Below are 22,924 nucleotides of genomic sequence, written 5' to 3' on the forward strand. Positions count from 1 at the left end.
AAGTGTGAATGTGCATTAAATGGTTCCCTGTCTTAATGTGTCATCTGTGTGATTGAGGCTTCAGACCCCTTCGGACCCTGATTAAAAGAAAAACAAAAAACAAAATCGATGGCATTGGCTCATCTGATGTCATTTGAATACATTTGACTGTGGCTGATCTAATGAGTGTGATTAAAGCAATTCAGAAAAGTGATGAAGTAGCAGCAGAATTGTCATTGACTGCCGAGTTAACAGCTGTAATTACAGACCTTTTTTTTTTTTATCACATTAGGACAGTATTAGTAATAAAAAGCTAAATTTATTTGCACTATTATCAAAATGTCATTTATTTTCCCTGAAACAGATCTAAGTAACAGTAACGTTTGCCACTTTGAAGCGAGGTGGTTGGTGGTGTCGCCTTTAAAGTGGAACCACATATTTCATTCAACCTTTTCATTTCAGGAAGAAAAAAAAGCGGGAGATGCCAACGTTAACAGGCAGGGCATACGAGATTCTGCCAAAAATGAAATAAAATACAATAAATAAAGGTGGCTAGACTGAACCTGCGGGTTTGACTGGGGTGTGGCTTTTTGAGGTGGAATTTCTAAATAAGAATGTTGAATACATGCATTCAAATCTTGATGTACTGTTTGCCATGGATGGGCAACTGGTGGCCACGAGCCACATGCAGCTCCCACCCTCACTCATAAGTGAGTATTCATGTGTGATTCCGGATACAGATGAGTTTGAAAAGCGCAGTCCTGGCTTTTGTCCGATGCCAGGCGCGGCCCTTTTGCGACTTGGTGTTTGATGCTTTAAATACGAGTGCACAATGGCACACTTTAGTATAAGCACTGCGCTGCCTGTGCCAAGCACGGCTGCCAGTCTCAATCATCTTACAACACTGCAGCATTGTAGTTTGCTTACTAGACTTTCTACTCATTCACCAGGAGAAACATTTCAACCAATCAATACCAGTTAATTTTTTCTCCATCCAGACAGATGGTGTAAAAAATGACCTATATTTCTTGTTTAGAGCAGGAAGGGTCTTAGAGGAAGTTTACTGAAAGGAAGGAGCGATGCGCAGCCAAAGAATGGGGAATTTGTAAAGTTGGACCACAAAAAAAACAAACAGTTGGAGCAAAAACAAAAAATAAACAACGTAGCAGGGGCAAATTAGGGTGCTGAGAGCTGCCTGATGGTGTCAAAGTGACCTTTGGACACTCACACAGGTGTGGTAATGGCTCACAGTTTGCCAGAACAGCTTCATCATTGGCTTTATGAGCGGGCCATGATGGATTACACAAACATACACATACTCACACACAATGATATTTTCTATTGTGCTTGAACTACCCAGTAGACTTTTAGGACTTTTAGGTGAGTGGTCCTGCCACATTTAATAAACTTTTTCAAAAAAAAAGTGCCATGCCTCAGTATATACCAAAAGGAATACATAACTGATTTAAAAAATACGGAATATACAGTAGTAACCTACAAATGAAATAAATAGTGAATATTATAATGTTGATGTACATTTTCTTTTAGATGTAATCAATTGACTATATGCCACGGAGGAGGCGGGACCTCCGACTTCCGGGTTTTCACCCATCAACTTTGTTTCCGTTTCCGGTTTGTGACGTGTGGGCCGCGTCCCAGTACTTGCGCTTCCGCCTTTGTGCCCCTCGGTTGCGCGTTCCCGTCGATGGGTGCGAGGCTACGAGTGTGTAGTGTCTGTTTCAGTGTCCGAAGCCTTTCAGATAGCCGAGACGCCCTCCCGCCGATGAGCGGGAGCGCGCGGTTGGGGGGCGCAGTGGTGGGAGTGCGAGTGTTGTAACGCGGCCAGCAGTGGCCGGAAACGGCGCTGATGTGTAAATCCTGGAAGTCGGAAGTTCGTGGCATCTACCCCATTGCCTGCCATCTTAGTTATCCTTTTCGTCTATCCATGTTTTTTATACTGCTTATTCAATTTATGCTAGTGGGGAGCAGGGTTCTTATAGTTTTGGAATTTTTCATTTTAGTTAGTTTTAATTTTTTGGGGAGTTTCGTCCGTCCGTCCGTCCGTCTTCTTCCGCTTATCCGGGGTCGGGTCGCGGGGGCAGCAGCTTTAACAGGGAAGCCCAGACTTCCCTCTCCCCAGCCACTTCAGCCAGCTCATCCGACGGGACCCCAAGGCGTTCCCAGGACAGCCGAGAGACATAGTCTCTCCAGCGTGTCCTGGGTCGTCCCCGGGGCCTCCTGCCGGTAGGACATGCCCGGAACACCTCCCCAGGGAGGCGTCCAGGAGGCATCCGAACCAGATGCCCGAGCCACCTCAACTGGTTCCTCTCAACGTGGAGGAGCAGCGACTCGACGCTGAGTCCCTCTCGGATGACCGAGCTTCTCACCCTATCTCTAAGGGAGAGCCCGGCTACCCTGCGGAGGAAACTCATTTCGGCCGCTTGTATCCGGGATCTTGTTCTTTCGGTCACGACCCACAGCTCGTGACCATAGGTGAGGGTAGGAACGTAGATCGACCGGTAAATCGAGAGCTTCGCCTTTCGGCTCAGCTCCTTCTTCACCACAACGGACCGATACAGCGTCCGCATCACTGCAGACGCTGCACCGATCAACGCAGGAGTTTCGTTTTTTAAATTTAATTATTTGTAATTAGTTTTCAGGGTGGTTCTGTTAGTTTCTATTAATTTTTTTTATTTAATAAATGCTTAGTTTTAGTTAGTTTCAGTATTAGTTTTAGTTTTTGCCAAAAGTGTGTATCACTTGTGCGCAATATTTAAAAAACACCATGGGAGCAACGTCATCTGAAGGTGCTTTTCTATTGGCTGCTGCTAGATGACAAATGTCCTCTTTACGGTTAATATCAAAATAAATCATCCCAAAAGGCTCATGCATTAATTGATTACCAAAGACTAAAACAAAGGTCATTTTTGCTATAATTATAGTTAGTTTTGTAAACATAAAATATAGTTTCAGTTTTTTTAAAAAGCATTTACGTTTTTATTTAATTTCGTTAACGAAATAGTTTTTTGAATTTTTGTTTTATTTTTTTTCGTTGGGGACAACACCCTGGATTGGTCGCCTCTCAATCAAGACACATAGTGTTTACAGTCACACTCATGCAATCACTTGACTGTGAATTCAGGCAAGTGAATCACTGCATCAAAAAATATAACATTTTAAGGTCTTATGTCAACAATGTTTATGTTTATCGATCATTACATAAAAATAATGATTGGTTCTCACAAGATTATGTATACTAGTGAAGCGTCCATGAGAGCAACATTTATGATGAATATTTATATCATATATTATTTGAACTCAATTAAATCCAGATACTGCAATATATAAACATTTTTAATATAACAAAATGATATTTCAGACAGAAAATATTTTTTACATGTACTAACTTGGAACATACTGGAGTAATTAACAATTGGAGAGCCAAATGTTTGAATCAGGATTGGGAGCGAGATGACAGAATTTGGTCGGCAGGCGTAATTTCTTCCCGCTCACTGACAGTAAAGGATTGGAGCCACCCAAACCACAAATAACCCAAGTTTGTAGCCACTGATGTGTGTGAGCATGTGTATGTGTGTGCGCGTCCAACCTGGACCTCAAATGACCTCAGAGTGCATTCATTTTGGAAGCATCAGTAGAAAACCATCGGCTTCACATCTCTTGCAGCAGCTGCACAACGACTATTAAAAAAAAAGAAAAAGTCAGTTTTGATATGCAAATCATCTTTAATAACACACCAGTAGATTGAGGAAGAGCAAATTCTGTATAAATCATTTGCGCTCAAGTCTGGTCTTTAGTTAAACCATGCAGCGTGACTCATCAATTCACTCTTTGTCTGCCTGAGTCAGCATCTTCCCATTCCGCCAAGAGACTTTCAACGCCTCATCTTTTATAACGTGAGGAAGACATTTTACAAAATGATCTCAATAGAAACAATACAATATGCATTATTCATATACAGTAGTGTACACGTTGGCCAAATGGTGACTCTCCAATACAGTACAAAGATAAACATATGTGGGAATGTACATATAAGTGGACTATACATCAATACTTGGCACGCAGGCGTTCTCCTTGTTTTGGCACAGAGGTTAATGGAGAGTGTGACGAAGCGAAGTTCTCTGCTGCATTAGAACACATTCACGTCCCAATGAATCTCCACTCCCTTTGCTTGTCTTCATTAATCAGAAGCCACTGCGCTGAAAACTACTGGCCACATATCAGCACGTAGTATATCTCCTGAGGTGTTCAAAGAAAAGTGGCTTTTTTTTCACAACTACACTTGCTTTTCAAGTAGATGTCAAAAAATAAAAGTGATACATGAAGAGCTGATGATGTGTTTGTGTTACTTTACACACCTTATATTTTGTTAAACAATACAATAATGAGAATTTACAACAAAAGATGTCTGACACTTTAGAATAACACTCAAGTATTGCAGTGACTATACATTATTTTCTTTAAGCACCTTATTGATACTATACATGATACTGTATTACGAATAGTAGTAGTTCTAGTATTACTATACATTTTTAAAATGTATTTTAATCACACCTTTACTACACCCTAAAAACGTATTGGTCAAATTTGACCAATTTAGTCGGTAGTTATGTGTCTGACAGATCCTTTGGTTAAAACAACCACTCTAGAATGGTAGGTGTTTTCAACCAATATATATTGGTGATTGGGCCAACTGATACAAATTGGTCATTCTGACCAAGATATTGGTTAATCTGTATTAGAGGCTGACAAAAAGAGTACCACTGATTGTCACGCCCATCTAAGTGGGGTGAAAGTCGTTCTCCGCATTTGACCCATCCCCTTAGGGAGCAGTGAGCAGCCATGCTCGGGAATCATTTAGTGATGTAACCACCCGATTCCAACCCCTAAAGCTGAGTGTCAAGCAGGTCCTATTTTTATAGTCTTTGGAATGACCCGGCCAGGGATTGAACCCACAACCTCCCAGTCTCAGGGAAGACACTCTACCACTAGGTCAATGAGCTGGTCATGCCTAGTGATCTATCCAGACACACATTTCCATTTTAAACACAATATTATATATATGACAATATATTGTAATCACATAGTAATTAATAAATACATTTAGAAGACAATAAATTGATACAATACATATATTTCAAAGGGATTTATCTAAATTTACTCTCTATTGTAACCAATTTCATTGTTTTTTTTGGTCTAGCCAATATAATTGGTATGCCCGTCACACAATCAATAGTACAACAAACAACTGCATTGAAATTATAGTAAGCGTGTGGTAGAATAAATATCAGAACTACTGTATGAGAAAATACAGTATATATTTTTAAATAAATATGTATCATAGAAAATGTTAGAGGTACTATGTGAAAGAAACAGTTAAGATTCATAACCTCAGACACATTATTTGGTGTCAATATGGTAACAAGATTGTCATTATACAGCTGTAGACAAAGTGTATGAACATTTGGTGTTAAAGAAAGTACATTACAATAGTACAAATTACATAATTTCCAAGCATATCTTTTTTACTACCTCGTAAATTATTATTAACAAGCATGTGCAGCATAGTTCTCTCAAACATTTATTTATTTTTTAAATATACATTGTCTATCAAGCCTGTTTATGGCTCACTGGCAGTGAAGAGTCATTTGAAATGTCTCAAGTCCATCAGCACCAGGTTGGGGTACCATCCACTGGGATGAAGAAACATGAAGGCATTAAAAGCTCAGGAGGATGCACACGTGCACAACTCGTGTTCTATTTCCATTTGAATAAATTGCCGTTTAAAGACCTGCAGCCATAGCAAAAGGCTGTACAAGAAGATGAGCTCAGAGAACACATGGAAAAGGGGTGAAGAGAACAGAAAAGAGGGAATGAAGGAGTTAACAGTGGCACCAGTTTTACCCTAGAGGGCGCTAGAACTGTGCATTATAGGACAAAAAGACACTCACAACTGACACTCTCATCTAGTCACTTCCCCTTAAATCAACCAACAAGCAAGTCATTGACCACTTACAGTATATGATTTAATTTTGACATTTTAGATTAGCTATGTCAACATCTGTCTGCCACTTCTAATTTTAAACCAGTGTGTTTATTTGAATGATTGGGATGGAGGTCTATACAACTAAACAAACAAGCAGTCTTATAGAGCCTAAATTGAACCTCAGAGAATACTGCCTGTGGACCAGGCCCGGTACAAATGTCTGCCAAATAATGTGTGTACGTGTGCGAGCGTGTGTAGGAACGCATGGCCAGTCTCCGCAGCTGTATGCACGCTTGAGCGTGCACGTCTTTATTCCCGTGGGTATCTTGGAGAATATCTAGAATATTTTTGCTTTGCGTGGGAGTCGCACCTGCGTTACTGGCGTGGACATGCCGATTAGGAGGTGGGAATTGCAAAGTATCTTAAGTTCCGATATTATGGCATTAGCCAACAAATAAAATTCAATATGCAAAAATACACCAATGATTCAGGCAGCTGAGCAGTACATAGAATAGATTAAAGGGGAAGTCAACCCCCTCAATAAATTTCGGGACAATAGTGTTCCATGCAGACCCACTAGTCTAAATACAGTATTCTGGTTAATATTGCGTTACTCGAATATGAGTTAAGCAGCAAAAGCCATCCGTTTTTATCAATGTCATGGGGAGGCTATTTTGCTACTTGCTGTTGACTGAAGATGACATCACAGTTGCTCAGGTCTCAGGTAACAATCAACCACAGCTCAGCTTCTGAAAACAGGTGAGCTGTGATTGGTTGTTGTCTGAGCCCTGAGCAACACTGATGTCATTTTCAGTCGACAGCAAGTAGCAAAATGGCCGCCCCTTGAGATGGATAAAAACGGCTGTATTTTGCTGCTTAACTCATATTCCACAAAAGTAATATTAATCAGAATGTCATGATTAAACTAGTGAGGTCACAAATAACTTTATCAATAAATTATTAAGGTTGACTTCCACTTTAAGCATTAGAGGTGTAAATGTTTGAGTAGACATTTCTCCACATTGTTTTTACTAATTTTAGCATGTAACAATAGCACACTAAAGGTATGTAACAAATGTATTGTTCTTGATGTTTTACATAGAATTTAACAGAATTAATAATTTAATGTGAACTTTCTCAACACATTTTGACTTCATGGATCAATCAATCTATCTTTATTGTTAAGTACTGTACCTCCCCAGGCTGTCCACGTTGGGTTATTTACAGCAAATGTCATTTATCATTTATATTTAATTATCAGCATTTTCGAACGTTGTTGTTTCCACCGGTTTGTTAAAGCAAAGTAAAAACTGCCATTTACATTTGACATTGAATTCAGCCAAATTCATAGACATGGCAAATTTACTCACACATTCTGACTTGCATGCACCAATAATTTTGCCATTATTGAAAATTATCTGCTTTACATCCTACAATGTTCATTGTCAAATTTTCATTAGCATTGGTTTACCCAAAAAGTAACGACTGCCATTTACTTTCATAGGGTATTAAATCGATTGCAACTGGACTGCTCTGGCAGTAAGTGACTTTACACTCTGCTACCTTTTAGACAACTGAATGGAACATAAATGAGGAAGTTTCCACCCAACGACTTGTTGACCGAACAATGGTCATTTTGCATCCCAAAAGAATACCATTCGGGGTGGTGGGGCGTGCCTCCAATTCGAAACATAAATAGTTAGGTTTTCACACACCAACTCACTTCTGGTCAGGTCTAACCGAGCCTTGTTGTATGAACTGATGAAGGTGACACAGTTTAATCAAGTCTAAGCCTGCTGACTTAGTAATGAATTAAAAATGGACTCATGCGAAATCAAATAAATCGTGAGACTCAGATAAATGGTAAGTTGTAAAAAGAAAAATATCACCCTTTGGGGTCGGACTGCTGTTGACAACTGACTGTAAACATTAGCTGCAATTTATCTTACTCAGTGTGCGTTCCTCCTGTTACCGAGGCGGTGCGTTGCAGGTGTCAAAAGCGGGTGCTCTCATGTTTCAGCATGCGGATGTTGGTGAGCGTCCCGCTTCCCCCGTGGTGGTACCCGTAAGCCTGGCGCTGGCCCTCCAGTCATCGAGCACTGCCCCCCGTCGATGACGCGCTGCTGCTGGGGCTGGAGCTGCCCGAGCCTCGGTCCTCGAACACGCTGATCTCCAGCTATGAGAGGGAGGTTAAGGACACATTTCAGTTGACACTTTTCTATGTTAATGCAATGCAAGATGTCTCAAACGCACACTGAACCGCTGACTCAGTGCTTTTTTCCCACAGCCTTATTTAAGATTCATGACAGTCAGCTATTGAACATCCTCCCTGATGGAGTTGACTGTAAGTGCCATTCCAAGGGCAGCCTCGTGGCCATTCAAGAGGAGAAGAAGGCGTTTTGCATTTTCCCGCCCAACCCAGATGCTTGTGTGGAATTTTCAAGGACTCGAACTACAATGGCTTCCGTGACCTCTAAACCGCTGCCGCCTCTTATCTGTTATCACTGCTCTAATAGAGCTGTGGCCTTACCATGCACTTTTGTGCACTCGTGCTGTTTGAGTGTCAGTAGGAAAAGGAGGCAGCAGGTGCCTCTCTGAAGGATACAACTCGCATTCCTCTTTCGATGGGGTCGGTGATCAGCAGCCCTCGCGGAGCATAGATTTTCTCATTCTGATCCTGGATGTAGCTTGTTATCTTCCTCAAAACCTGAAATTCAACATAGAACGTTAATATTAGAGAATATGTTTGAATGATATGGTCAATATTTTATGTAATTTCAGTTCAAACTTCACCCCAAGGAGTTAAAATTTAATTCAGTGCTATATTTTTTTTTAAAGGAAAATTCCATCAAAACCTACAATTCGTAATCATTTTCATGTATGTTATACCTCCCCATTAAAATATGATCAGTGATTAGGTCCCTTGAAATTACAAGCATTATAATTGATGAACATTATAGCATCAATCAATCAAACAAACAAACATTATTTATAGGCCTATAATAGCAATTTTTTAAAAACATTCATAATACAATGAACAAATATATAATCAATTATATTTTTGTTATGTATTTTTGTATTTTGTATGTATTTTTCTTATATGGTGCATCAATATACATATATATTATAACATACATATAATATAAGTAGGGATGTTCAATATCACTTTTTTTCAGACTGATACAAGTACGAGTACTTTTAAAGAAATACATATATATATATATATATATATATATATAATGTCAAAAGTTCACGCTACAATGATATCATATCATGAAAGCAGGACATTTAAGTAGAAGGCTGCGCTGGTGATTTCCTCAACTCAAACAATCCATTGAAAAAAAATTAACAACAATGGTGAGTACACCGCAACCAAAAATGTCAACGTCTCAATTACTCGTCATGTGTCCTTGAGCATCAATTACAGCTTGACAACGACGTCTCATGCTGTTCACAAGTCGACTCATTTTCTGCTGAGGAATGGCATCCCACTCTTCTTGAAGATAGGATTCAGGTCATTGAGGTTTTGGGGTACAGAGTTTCCTGCCTCTACACGGCCACAGCTTTTCAATAGGATTCAGGTCTGGAGAAAGTGCAGGCCATTCCATTTGAGGTACACCAGTCTCCAACAGCCGTTCCCTGATGTTGCCACCTCCATAAGATGGAGCATTGTTGTCCATGAAGATGAAATTACACCTGTGTTGTTCATGTAGGGGCACAATCACTGGATTAATTATGTTTTAGCACCTTGAGTTGCATTTTAATGTAGGCTATTAAAAATTGCTATCCAGGCCTATAAATAAAGTTTGTTTGATTGATGCAATAGGATTCAGGTCTGGAGAAAAGTGCAGGAAAGAAAAGTTAACAACAATGGTGGGTACAATTGAGGGATGCGGCCAAAAGACGTCCACTTCTACTTCTTTCTGTGACTCTTCCAGTCTCTCAGTATCTCTGTAGCAACCTGCTGATGTCACACTGTGACACTCTAAGCTCAGTGGCCACTTCTGTCTGAGAACGTCCTGTTTGAAGCATTACAATAGAAAGGTACTGTTTATCCATTGTTAGGTGTCGTCTTGGTCTCATGATGTCAAACTGTGAACAGCATGATAAGGACGACTGTTTAAACTACATGTTGTGTGCTAAGCACGCTTTAGCCAACATTAGCAGAGGCCACCTTACCGCCCCACCCCCACCCGGAATGACATGAAACCTGAGATGCTGAGGATTTTACTCTGGTCAGAATTGGCGCAGTAATTAGGATAGAAGACGGCCTTTTTCTTGCCCATTACGTCAGCAAATGAATGATGGCAGCTGTCGTTTACGCACCGGATACGTCATCACGATCACGTGACCAGGATAATGTTTTTTACCACGGTATATTCTTATTTTGATACTTAATCAGTTTAAAAGAAAATTCAGGTAATAAGATGCCAGAGATAGTTGCACTTGTATTCTTTTTACACAATGCCTAATCCAATACTGGAAAAAGAGTTATAAATCTTGTATCGCTTTATACTACTCGTTAGAAAACAGCAACTTGTGACAAAAGTACTGAAACATATAACAGTTGGTCCATTAAAAAGCTTAGAGAAGGTCACATTAAGTTCACCTGTAAAGGTTTGAATGCATTTTAGGCTCGTACTGAAATTTCACCCAAAAGCCAAATATCCCTAACTTTTTGTAAGTAGTGTATATCTCAATAATCCTAATATAGTATTTTTCCTTAAAATTGCATGAAATTAATGACAAATTTCTATTCTTCTAATTTCTAGCTCATAATCATAAAATGGACACAAATGGACACAAGAGTGCGGCCAATTCTGGTATTGGCCTGAGACCGATAACTGATATTGGTATTTGCCCATCCCTCATTAAAAGACTGTGATGTTTTAACAATTACTATATTTTGGTGTGTAAGAGTTCTGGAGCATATTAAAACTGCTTATCTGGTTCTAATATCCTGCCTCTCATGAAGCTCAAGAAAGTAACCAAAATATAAGGGTACAGAGTGATTAAATAAATAAATGGTTATAATAAATAGTCATAAATTATTTTCTTTTTAAATGCTCTTTCGTTGCCTCTCATTCCTGTATATCACACAGCTATACTAATACAGTATATGTGCGCAAATAGGACAATTGAAACCACAAAATTTTTTCAAAATGTCCCATTTACTTTACTGACAGAGAAAGTTCATCTAAATCCTTCTTACATCACACAGACTATAACGGGTTTGCTCTGGACAGCAGAGCAGCACAAATCTTGCGACATGTCCACAGGATTTGTGCTGACTGATGGCCAGTCATGCTGAAAGGACAGCTATTAGATTTAAGTGGCATAATTAGGGCAGCTTATTGAGCACGGGCTATGTGCCTCTGTGGACAACATCAATGCTGATATGCCACGCATCCCCTAGAAGCAGCCAAAGCGTGTCTGACAGCTGAAGCGCAGTCTACTGTGCCTTGCCGTCACAAAGAAAGCTGTCAGTGCTGCTGAAAAGGCAAGTGCGATCATTTGCACATCTGTGTACCGACGGACAATAAATATGTACAACTGTTTTTTGCTCCATAACGTCCCCTCTGCCCAACTTTTTGTATATAAGCCATCAAAAAGTCAATTTACCACAATATGTCTGATTTAAAGCGAAAGTCTTGTATTTGCTCTCTATTGTACAGTCGCTGATTTATCGAAGCGCACACCTAAACATTGCATCTTTGAGTTAACTAAAGGTCGTTCCAGTGTTGCGCCAAAAGAGATTAGAGCCACAGAGGCTTTGCTGTAATACTGACAAAGGCTCCTCGGAGATGGCAAAGGCCTTCCACAGCTGCAGGCAAAGCTGTCGACGTAGTGACCCCGCAAACCCAGCGCGAAGACAAAACCGCATAGTCGTAAACGCTTCTTTCTGTATTTGGCAGAGGGAAAAGACAGGAAAATGATCCTGAAATGGACAAATCACACTCCTTAGCCATAAAAGCGCTTTTTTTTCTCTCCTGCGTGTTAACTTGCAACACTTCGTGGAAACCCAGGGGGAAGATAGAAAAATGTTCCACAACATCAGAGGAAGCATGTACCTTTTTAGTTCGAATAAAAGGCATAATAATGTCAGAAACAAAAATTTGGTGCCGAAATATTCCCGAGAAGTCAAACAAAAATTGGGGCTCAAAACTGTCATCATGTGCAATGGCACCATTTCTCGTGAGACTTCAGTAGCGACCAAAGCAGGAAGGTGTTACATTTGCAATTATTACAATAAAATGTATTATAGCAATTGTTGCATTAATGTTTTTTTCCAAATTTTTTTATGTAAATTTTTTTTAAAAAACATTTTGCCTAGGGGCACAGTGCGATGTTGGTGCATGTGACACACGTATTATTATTATTATTATTATTATTATTATTATTATTATTATTATTATTATTATTATTTTGCCGTACTATAATAACATGTAATTGCACACACACTACAGTGGGTGGCAGTGGAGTGCTTACTGTCAAAGAGTTTGCAAGGAGTATTATCCTTCGTAGAGATGTACTTTAGCATTTTAATAGAAAAATTATACTATTTATAGTTGCTGGGGGGAGGTGGGGCACAAAATATTTTCTTCCTCCTGGGGGGATGTAAAAAAACGAATTGAGAAGCACTACGCTAGTGGTACACAAATTAATAACTGACTTAAATGTTCAAAATGTGTTTTTGTTTTTAATCCAGTACAGTACATTTGCATAGTAGAGTTCAGTTGTTTTCAACCTTGAAGTAAAAATCATTTACATTTAGTCTTTTAGAATAATCACCCCCCCCCCCCCCCCAAACACTTACTGTATATAAGTACAACGTTGATAAAATTTTCATGTGCAATACATTTTTATGGTACTTTGGGAGCCAAGTATTTTTTTTTCAATTGATACTTGGTATAAAAAGTTTGAGAACCTTTGGGTTCTTAGATTTACTGTAATCATTGCAATAAAAGAAATGCTCCAAAAAAAAAAATTTATTTGTATTATTAAATGATTGGCTGACTAATTTAAATTAATTAAAAATGTTACTAATAAATAAGACTGAAATGTTATTTATTTATTTATTTTATCTCATCTGCTATTTGTTTTAAAAAAATGTGGCCCTTCGAGTAGAACTTTTCCTTGGGTCAACAACTCTTATAATGTTACTCATAACATTGGGCTCTAGATACATACTATAAAACCAGCCATGTGGCCCAAGATAAAATACTAAATAAGCAAAATAAAACACTGAATGGACATTATTTGTATATGAATGGATGAGCACACATCTCAACATGCTTGGAGCAATCAGTGCCCATTGAGAGGGTGCGTCGCAAGCATCCGGGCTTTTGGGTGCTCTGCTGATTCTGCACACGCTCCCTCTGGTGCGTGTGGCCTCTTATCAAAAGATCCACTTGGGTGGCTACATTTGTCAACATCGTTCAACCGGCATCATTTTGTCAAATGAGTCAATAAAGTCACTCTCCAGTCAGGACGATAGCTTTTGCTTCACCAGCAGACAAAAGACATGAAAGGAGCTTGGAGCAGACCTTTTCTGCATGGCTTCAACTCAGCTATAAACAACATTGTGGAGCGCCCAGTGCCTTCTGTTGATAAGGAAATGTTTAGAAAAAGTGACAAAAACCAGGGAGATGATTGATGCTGGTGGAAGAGATCAACCCACCGAGGCATGCTGGGACTTTGTGCAACTCCAGTTTGACCCAATAAGAGCAGCAGGTGATCAAAGACTGCGTGTGCAACTATGCTATCATCACCCGTCCTTTGTCAGGACGGACGCTTGTGGTACAAACTGTACGAGTGGCGTGCCATGCCGTGCTTCGCCCACCTGCACGCAGGTGTGTGCGAGGTCTATTAAGCTATTGCGTGATCAGATTGTATCTGCTGTGTCTTTGGCTCATGCGGGTGCAAACAACTGGGACCTCAATGTGCGGGAGTGCATTCAAGCACGCAATTCAGTGAAAAGAGGAACTGTTGCACTCAATTCTGTCTGTGGCCGGTCAGTGACTGTACTGGAATTCGGTCCACATTAGGTTCATTGAAGAATGTCAAGTCAGTTCAGGTTGTACCCCACTAAGCTGCAGCTCACCTATGACCCCAATGAAGACAAAAGTAATAGGAAATTGATCTATTTATCAAATTCAATGGATGTCAAATTGGAGGCCCAGGGGCCATATCCGGCCCGCTCATTATTTTATGTGGCCCGCAAGAGTAAATACTGTGCATCTATTTCAAGTTTCCTTTTAACAACCTTGTGAGATTGCAATGATTTTTAGTTACCAAACCATTTTTTTTAAATAAATTGAGCCACCATTATTATCATTATCATCATTATTGTTGATTAAAAATGTAACAACAATGCTAAAAACAAATAAAAAGAATAATGTACATTCTATGCCGGTACTGTAAATGTAGTCAAAACCCTAAAAATGCAATCCAATACTGTGAAGCAATACCACTGGTTTATAAATACATAGCAGAAACATCATAGGCCATACCAGGGTTATAGTTTTGGAATTTTCATTTTAGTTATTTATTTCGTTTTGAGTTTAGTTTTTATTTAAATTTAATTTTATTTAGTTTTCAGGGTGGTTCTGTTAGTTTTTAATTAGTTTTAGTTATTAAAAAAATGCGTAGTTTTAGTTAAATTTTAGTTTCAGTATTAGTTTTTTGTTGTTGAAAAAAATGTATTACTTGTGTGCAATATTTAATAAACACCATGGTAAAATGAAAACAATTAACAAATTTCTTACCTATTGTTGCATTTCGGCTGAGTTAAATGATAAAGCAGGTGAGCTGAGCCAATGGAGCAAAAAGTCAAACATGCAAAATTGTCGCCTAGGAGCGATATCATCTGAAGTTGATTTTCTATTGGTCGCTGCTAGATGACGTCAATTCTGTGTGACACACTTTCAAACATCCTTATTCCGGTTAAATAAATATACCTAAAATCACATATAAAATCATCCCCAAAGACTCATGTATTAAATTAATTAAAACTAATTAAAAAAACTATTACGAAGGACATTTTCACTATAATTATAGTTAGTTTTTTAAACATAAAATGTAGTTTAAGTTTATTTATTATTGTTTTCATTTTTTTTTTAATTTTGTTAACATAATTGTTTTTTGAATTTTATTTTTATTTTTTTCGTTTCGTTTTTTGGCCAGATTCTATTTTCTCATACAGTATACTGTAGCAATGTTTTTTTTTTTTTAAATCAACTAGAGAGGGGATCTGGCAACCCTATCCACAAGTTTGATGTGGAAGAACTTGAGAGTCCTGCGGAACTTTGGAATGTGCCGCATCATCTTTTCTACATTTTGACACCAATTACAATGGAATGATAATCTATAGACTATCACACACCTTCTTTCAGTATATATCACCAGATTGGTTTGTGGCGCTCTAATTTACCTTTTCATAGCGGGTCTCCATGCAGAGGAAGATGATGTAGGCCGTCGCGCAAGCCAGACATCCTTCCAGGTACGACTGGCCTCCGATTTTTTCAGCTTCCATGTAGTATGAGTTCAGGGTCTTCACTGTTTCCTCCAGCAAGTTTCGCTCAATCTACTTGCAAAGCACAAATATGCACATGTCATCACAGTCAAAAAGTGTTGCTTGGACTCAAGAGCAACTCAGCAGCAAATTAGAAGTCCTCCTCTGTACGCAATATGAAAAAAACTAGGCGAAAAGAGAATGTAAAGCCTGTGAGCATCTGCCAGAGTACGTTTATGTGAAGTGATGCAGACATTTACTATAGTGTGAAGGTGGGATGTTCTCCCAATGATAATGACTGTACTTGGCAGGGCTGTAATAGTCTTATAATTGTAACAGATGGTCAGAGAAAAAGTTAGGTAATAAAAAAAAAGCTGCTGTTGTAGCTAATCCGAGCAAAAGAGTTAACCCTAATGTTGGAGATATTATGTCCTCACAGAAGTCAGCTACTGACCCTGTTGTCCAATTCGGGGGGACATTTGGTCTGGAAGCGGCAGATGGTCCCCTCGCTGTAGTCCCTCTGTACGAACACCTTCATCACCAGGGAAGCACTGCGCCTCATCTCCTGGAGGCTGTGAAACTGCACACGACAAGATAAACTCAGGGCCGCGTTACATCTTGTTGCCCGTCAGTTTTGAGTCAGAGATACATCGTCAACCCTCTCAGCGCATCACTTGGCCCAATTGCTGCTACTTTGCTTTAAAAGCATGTTGAGTGGTTTACACCCAAACTGACGTTTTCTCAGAGAGGATCGGCAACAGCGAGTAAGTGGGACACTGTAAACTCACTCTGTGTTGATCTCAATTACTCCACTCCAGAGGATAGTAAGTGGAGAGGGATGTGGGGTGATTCATAAATGAAGAAAAGTATTTGGACACGTTGCCGGACGTAAAAATAAACTGGGACTTTGACAGAGGCCTAATGTAATTTAGTTGGAAATGCATGATAAAGACAAAAAGCAACCAGACTTTAAAAAAAATGAAATGATCAAAAGATGTGTTTGTTTCAGTCCACATTTACACATTTATGCTTTATGACTGAAAGGAAATACAGTATTGACAGATTTTGGACCACTTTTGCACTAAACTTTTAGTTAGCCTAAAACTCCCATGCAAAATGACAAAAACAAAATGGAATTTGACCACTCCAAATCTCAGCAGCTCATTTATATTCAAAGATAGCAACATTTTACATATATAAAACAAATTTTGTACTGTCTGTACAGTATGTATGAGAACTGTGTGGAGCCATTCACAGAGTATATAAGAAGGCCAAGACGACTGGAAAATGTGTTGTTTCACTGACAACCAGGAAAAACATCCACGCCGCTATTTTAGTCTTCTTCACAGCCCAAAAACACAGCCATGAGATTGCTCTGTCTGCACTGTGCTTTAAATATCCTTTATATCACCCCTCTCCTGTCTGTGCCTGCTGCTCGTCATAATGAACAAATTGGTCTATTAATAGACCAAATTAACAACACAGTGGCAAACAATGCCATCATTTATCACTGGAAAAAAAACAGTCGAGCTCATTCAGCATTTTTTTGTACGACATTTTGACAAATATATCAAACGAGTGAAAGACAGTTCAAGTTAACTCAATCCCTCCTAATCCTTTGATTACTATTAAGAATAGTAAGTGTATGATTGTTAACTATATGCACTTTTAAAAATATATTAAAATGTTACTTTTATTTCAAGAATGAAAACTTGATTCATACATTGAAAGCAAACATTTTTGGGTATTTGGGTGATTATCTGAATGGCAGACTGTAGTACAGCCTTAGGCAAGAGTGGAGATGTAATATTTATGATGTAGGTAAAATAGGAGTAGAAAAAGTGGCAAAGACAATGATGGACAGGAAGTAAAGTGGTTGACAGGAGCCCCAATCACTGACGGACATGAACAGCTGCAGTCCGCCATGGATTATTCATAGGTTAAAGCATTTCCATTCCAACCTGCTTCGACATTGATGTGCATTTCTATGCAAGTGTTGGATTGAGCCATGGAAGTCCTCATATTTGGCAAGCAGCAGCATACCTTTGTATCACATATACTGCATTGCTCATTTAGCATGCTCACTGTACAACTTGCAGCTATCTACATTACACCCTACTAAGAGTAGAAGGGAGCTTCAAGGTGAAATGATGCCCCAACTAACCACATGTCTCCCCCGGTGAAGTCATTATGATGATGACTGAAGCGGCTACGCTTTCAGCTTGAAAGTGACATAATCAAGGACACATATGGGTTGGCTGCACATTGGCTTAAAGCACTGGTGATGCTCCATACCAGGAGTGTCCAAACTTATTCCTCCAAGGGCTGCATACAGAAAAACAGAAGGATGTAAGAGCCCTTTTTTTTTTTAAATGGTAAGACCAATCATCCAAGCAATTTCACATTATTTATAAATTGTAGCTATTAAAAGAAAACAACTACATCCCAGCTTTCTGTTAAGAGGTGACAAGCACATTTCGGGGTGGTCAGCAGCCCTGTGACCAAAGAGAAAAGATCCGTCCCTGGATTAGGTTGATCTTCAAAATGAGAGCCAAAACAAAAGAAAGCTGTAGTAAATTGATTTTTTTTAGGAGAATTAATTGGAACTAGACAGGGAGCATAAAGCGGTGGACAACATTTTAGACTATTGCTATAATGAAGTGAAATGTTGTCACAATTTTAATTGGTAATTAGTTGTGAGTTTCTTAGTTTTTGCATATCGTAAGCAAGACTTTATCAATGCTCACACTATTCACCCTCCCCTTATAAAAAATAAATAAATAAATAAATAAATAAATAAATAAATAAATAAATAAATAAAATAAAATAGTGATACAGGCCAGGCCAAATGTTATTTTGAGTATATGTTGTGGGCTGCTGGAAAGTGGAAAGCGGAATGCAAATGGCCCTCAGCCCGTATGGAAAACGTGTGGAAACCCATGCGTTATACGCTCACAGGACAATACATTAGGTACATGTTCACAATACATTTTTAAGTAAGAACGTTTTTCATGTAATATATATTATTGGGGTAATGCTTTACTTTAATCCTATTTAGTCACACGAGAGAGCCACAATATTAGGAATACTAATATATTAATAATAATTGTTAATCTTATGTAAAGGATGTCTTTTCTTGCATTGTGTAGGTGTACCTAATGTTGTGCCTAGTGAGCATATAGTACAGTCACTCTGTAATGTGCAATCTGCATACGCATAGTGACGCATGGGAATTCATTCACGCTATGTAAATGAAGAACACATGACAACAAAGTGTTTCAATGTGGTCCATTAATGTTTAATAGGGGAGAACAACAAGTCCACCCCTGTCCATGGTGCTGACAGTCCATGCCTCATCAGTGCTCTTAATTAGATCCTAACAGTTTAACTAAAGCAAAAACAAACAGTTATAGCTGCAGGTGAAAATACATTCAAATAAGGAAAATAAAGGCACGATTATTTCAACATGCACCAGTAAGATGAAGACTGACTTTTATCAACCTGGGCTCAAGGCACCACGTGCAGGAGGAGGGGGAAAAGAAGAAAAGAAAAAGCATGTCTCACCTCTGTCGCCATGTTGTAGCAATGTGCAGTAAGCGTGGATGTGGACGTTTCCCGCGTGGAAGTGGATGGCACGCGTCTGTCTTGTTGCGCACTACGACGACGCGCTCATGCAGGCTGGCGAGAATACAGCAGGCACGAGAGTGTGTGTGCGTGTGTGGGGATGCGCGTGTGGGGCTATGTGTGTGTGTGTGTTTGCATTCCACAGTTTCAGTCATAAAATCATCATTGATTGTGATTTATATAAACATTTTATGCATTCTACGCTTACTCTATTAGGTAGGTTCTTTGTTTCTATTTCTTTCACACTCACATTAATATGATAATAATGCAATCGATTAACCAATGAACTGATTGTTATGATCAATCGATTTTGTATAGCCTAATGCCATCTTGACGTGATAGAGGCAACATGGAGTGCACTACTTGGCTGCTACCAGCAGAGGCGCTGTTGATTCAACCGCAACTAGTTTGCTGTCGACAGAAGTCCTATGGGACGTTAAACTACATCACCTGGATGGCACAAATTGTCACGTGCTAGTCCCAGTTGAAGTTTACTGTCAAACTAAACTTAAAACAAAGGGAATTACACATTGTGTACTTAAAGCAACCACATGTTTTGCTTCTGCTATCTCAGTGCTAAACTAGAATCTAAAACGCCATAGACCGGCTAAGATTAGCATCGATAGTCATGGTGCTACAACCCTTTAAGCAATGGTTACTTGAGCACACACATCATTACCACATTACTGCACTCTACTGAGTTAATTTAAATTTTTGTGAAACATTGTGTCTTCAAGACCAAGTTGTACACACCAGAAAGAATGGCAACAAATTAATCTTAATGCACAAACACAATACATTCTTTACACTCTATTTAACTATGTTGTTAATATATGAAGTCAAAATTATATAGAGCTATTTTCCTTAGTTAAAAAAACACACATGACAAATATGTTTGGGGACTTTTGGGGTAGGTTGGAACGGATTAATGGCATTTCCATTCATTTCAATGGGGAAAGTTGATTTGAGATATGATTGTTGTGATTTATGAAGGTGGTCACAGAATAAATTAAACACATGGAATATATCAAGGCACCACTGTGCAATGTTGACTATAAGCACAGTACGGCAGGATTGATTATTTGGTATTTGCTGCACTTAAAAGTACATTTTGTAGCTTGGACGGCAGGCTTCTTATTGACTAAATGGTATCGTGCTTTCATGTGGCGCTCATGCGGTAGTGCTGCACAAGCCCGCATCCACTATTTACATTGCCGTTAGGAAGTCATCCCATTAAACATTCATCTGGGCACCATTTGATCTACTTTCACAGGAAGCAACTTCCTTTAAGTTAATGAACCGCAAGGTCCACCCCTGACTGTTATTTATTCATGAGGGAAAATGAATAAATCTCTTCTATTTGACTGGAAAGTATTGTAGGTAAGATAAGAAGGGTTTAGAAGATTGAGAGTGATTTCACATTGTTAGGGCTATTTTTAGGTGAAACTCCATTTTTCTGAACTTGTTTAACATCATGACTCATGACAGGGAGTGAAATTAGATGCTCTCGCTATCTAGCTCTGCATTTCCTCCCACTCTCCCGAGGATATGCTAAATCACATTCTTGGCAAAGACACTGTTTGAGTTGCACAAAAACGCACACACATATCCACAAATACAGCACAAGTCATGAATGTATGAAAACAGAAGACAAAAAGATGGAAGAGCCAGAATCCTTCTCCTTGCTCCACTTTGCTAGGAAATATGCCAATTATATACATGCACATATTCCTCAGAGGAAGCTGCATGGAAACACATTTGCCTTTAAAGTAATCATATGCTTTATTTTTTTATTTTATTTTTAACAATTTAAATAAAGAATCAAGAATTATAGGTCACACTACAAAACCCATTTTTTGTTTCATGTAAGCGAGCAACTGTATACCACTGAGCCAATGGCAAGTCGGGATTTAGTTCCTATGATGACCGGGGAGCAGAGCCTGAGCCTGCCGACTATTTGTGAGAGCAGATCACAAGAGTGTGGAGAAAAAAATGATAGCCCACCCATAGAGAAATACATTTTTACTTGTGGAGGAAAGAATTCATACACTCTGCATTATGGATAGGTTATAATAGTTCTGGATTTTATTTTAATGAGCTTTAGTTTAAGTTTGTTTTGACATTTGTCTTTCAAATTCAGTTGGTGTGTTTGTGTTTGCTATATTGTATTAGGTTTAAAAAATATATTTTAAATGAACATTTTCACTGTAATTATAGTTTGTTTGTAACATATTAGAGGACAAAGTACTGTAAAATAGTTAAATAGTCTGCCTATAATTCATTTATTGTTGCAAGGCAGCAAAAAAGAAGTTCCATGCACAACCTTATTTTTTTTAACTCCCATAGTGTCATAGAATTGCTTCGACATATTTTTTTTCCTGGCATAAACTTGATATTACAATGTTGTTGTTTTTGGGAGAAATATAAGCATGTTCACAGTTTTGATGTATTTACAGTTGGCACGTCTGAAATTGCACCTCAGCAGAAAATAAGAGCTTTACTGCAGCCTTCAAGTATTATAACAGTGCACAAGAGGCCAATAGTTGTTCACGTTTCATACTCTACGTGATTTATATTCCAGTAAAACAATCTTGGTTTCCTCCTTACTCCAAACCGACACCTTCTATTAGATGTGTGTGCTGTAAAATGACGGCGAGGGAAAAAAAGAAGCTCGGTTTGCACGTCTTCAAACTTGCAACACGTCCTTAAAGGTTTTGTGGTAAGTATTGTGTTAAACTGTCAAATTACTCGCACTGTCACAGTATGTTGTGACTGGAACGAACTATTTGAACCCTCTTGACAAAACGTCTAGCACCAGTGCCAGATCTTGCGTCCTACTGCCTTGTTCATGTCAGAGCGCACGCTAATGATTACAGAAACTGATTTTGCGATTTAATACAAATATAAATAAGTCTTTTTTTTTTCAAGTGTTCTGTTTGCGCCAGAAAAAAAATCATGGTCCCGTGATCTTTTGTCATCCTCATGAATCTGAGTAATAAACTATGTCAGGCTTGTTGTTTAGACTGAAATTACAATTTGATGCTGGACTAAATCAGCTAAAAAGAAAAAAATCTATCTAAATCAAGGCCATTCATTTCCTCTTACCGCCACATTTTTGTGACATATGACATTGATCACAGAAACTGCCGAACTCTCCAATTTGCTAGGCTCGTTGTTTATATTGATTATTTATTGTGTTTTAATGACAAAATCTGATGTTGCACCAAGAAGGAATTTTTTTTTTTTTTTTGCGTTTTCCCAATAAAGGTAATTAATAAATACCAAATAAATAAATAAATGTTAATAGTTAAAACTTTATGGAGTGCTACTTCAGTCACTAAAATATATATTTACCAATGTCTTTACTCCTTTTGGGAAAGTTTTATGCCTACCTAAGCCATGTTGAGTTCATTGTCCCCCTGTGTTTAGTGGTTTGCTTGTTTAGTGATTGTCAGTCTACATGTGCGTCCGTATTCAGTCCAACCTGAGCATACAGTACCGTAAGAGCAGACATGCACAAGACAGTGCAGTCTGTTGGAGCCTCACTTACTGCATGTTTGCAAGTCTTCTGGGCCGTGTGCCACAGCAAACAGTCCTTCTCCTATTGACTTAACCACAAGTTGTGGATTTGTCTCCCGTGCACAAATACACACATTCTGACAGTGGAGCACATCCAAAAGACGTCCCGGCGTGACAGGAAATGAGAACTCACAAACCAAAAAAACATATTAACTTGGAAGCGTTCAAAGCTAATAAACATCTACTAAAATGCTTGGACAAGTCAAGTCAAAATAAACTGGACT

The 22,924-nt window shown here is 38.7% G+C and overlaps 1 protein-coding gene across 2 annotated transcripts; it reads right to left on the minus strand.

Moving 5' to 3' along the window:
- Nucleotides 1-3,702: 3,702 nt before the first annotated feature.
- On the minus strand, nt 3,703-19,205 carry LOC144061954 (golgin subfamily A member 7B-like). 2 transcript variants are annotated; one of them, XM_077582913.1, is made up of 5 exons: nt 19,062-19,205; nt 15,952-16,077; nt 15,417-15,569; nt 8,589-8,690; nt 3,703-8,159 (listed from the first exon to the last, which is right to left on the minus strand). In XM_077582913.1, exons 1-5 carry the CDS (start codon nt 19,071-19,073, stop codon nt 8,073-8,075), a joined length of 480 nt encoding a protein of 159 aa, XP_077439039.1. In that variant the 5' UTR covers nt 19,074-19,205; the 3' UTR covers nt 3,703-8,072. The 2 variants fall into 2 exon arrangements, with proteins under 2 accessions (XP_077439039.1, XP_077439040.1); XM_077582914.1 differs by having other exon boundaries at nt 8,514-8,690.
- Between the last annotated feature and the right edge of the window lie 3,719 nt (nt 19,206-22,924).

Source organism: Vanacampus margaritifer, chromosome 12, assembly GCF_051991255.1.
Source record: "Vanacampus margaritifer isolate UIUO_Vmar chromosome 12, RoL_Vmar_1.0, whole genome shotgun sequence".
Classification (NCBI taxonomy): Eukaryota; Metazoa; Chordata; class Actinopteri; order Syngnathiformes; family Syngnathidae; genus Vanacampus; species Vanacampus margaritifer.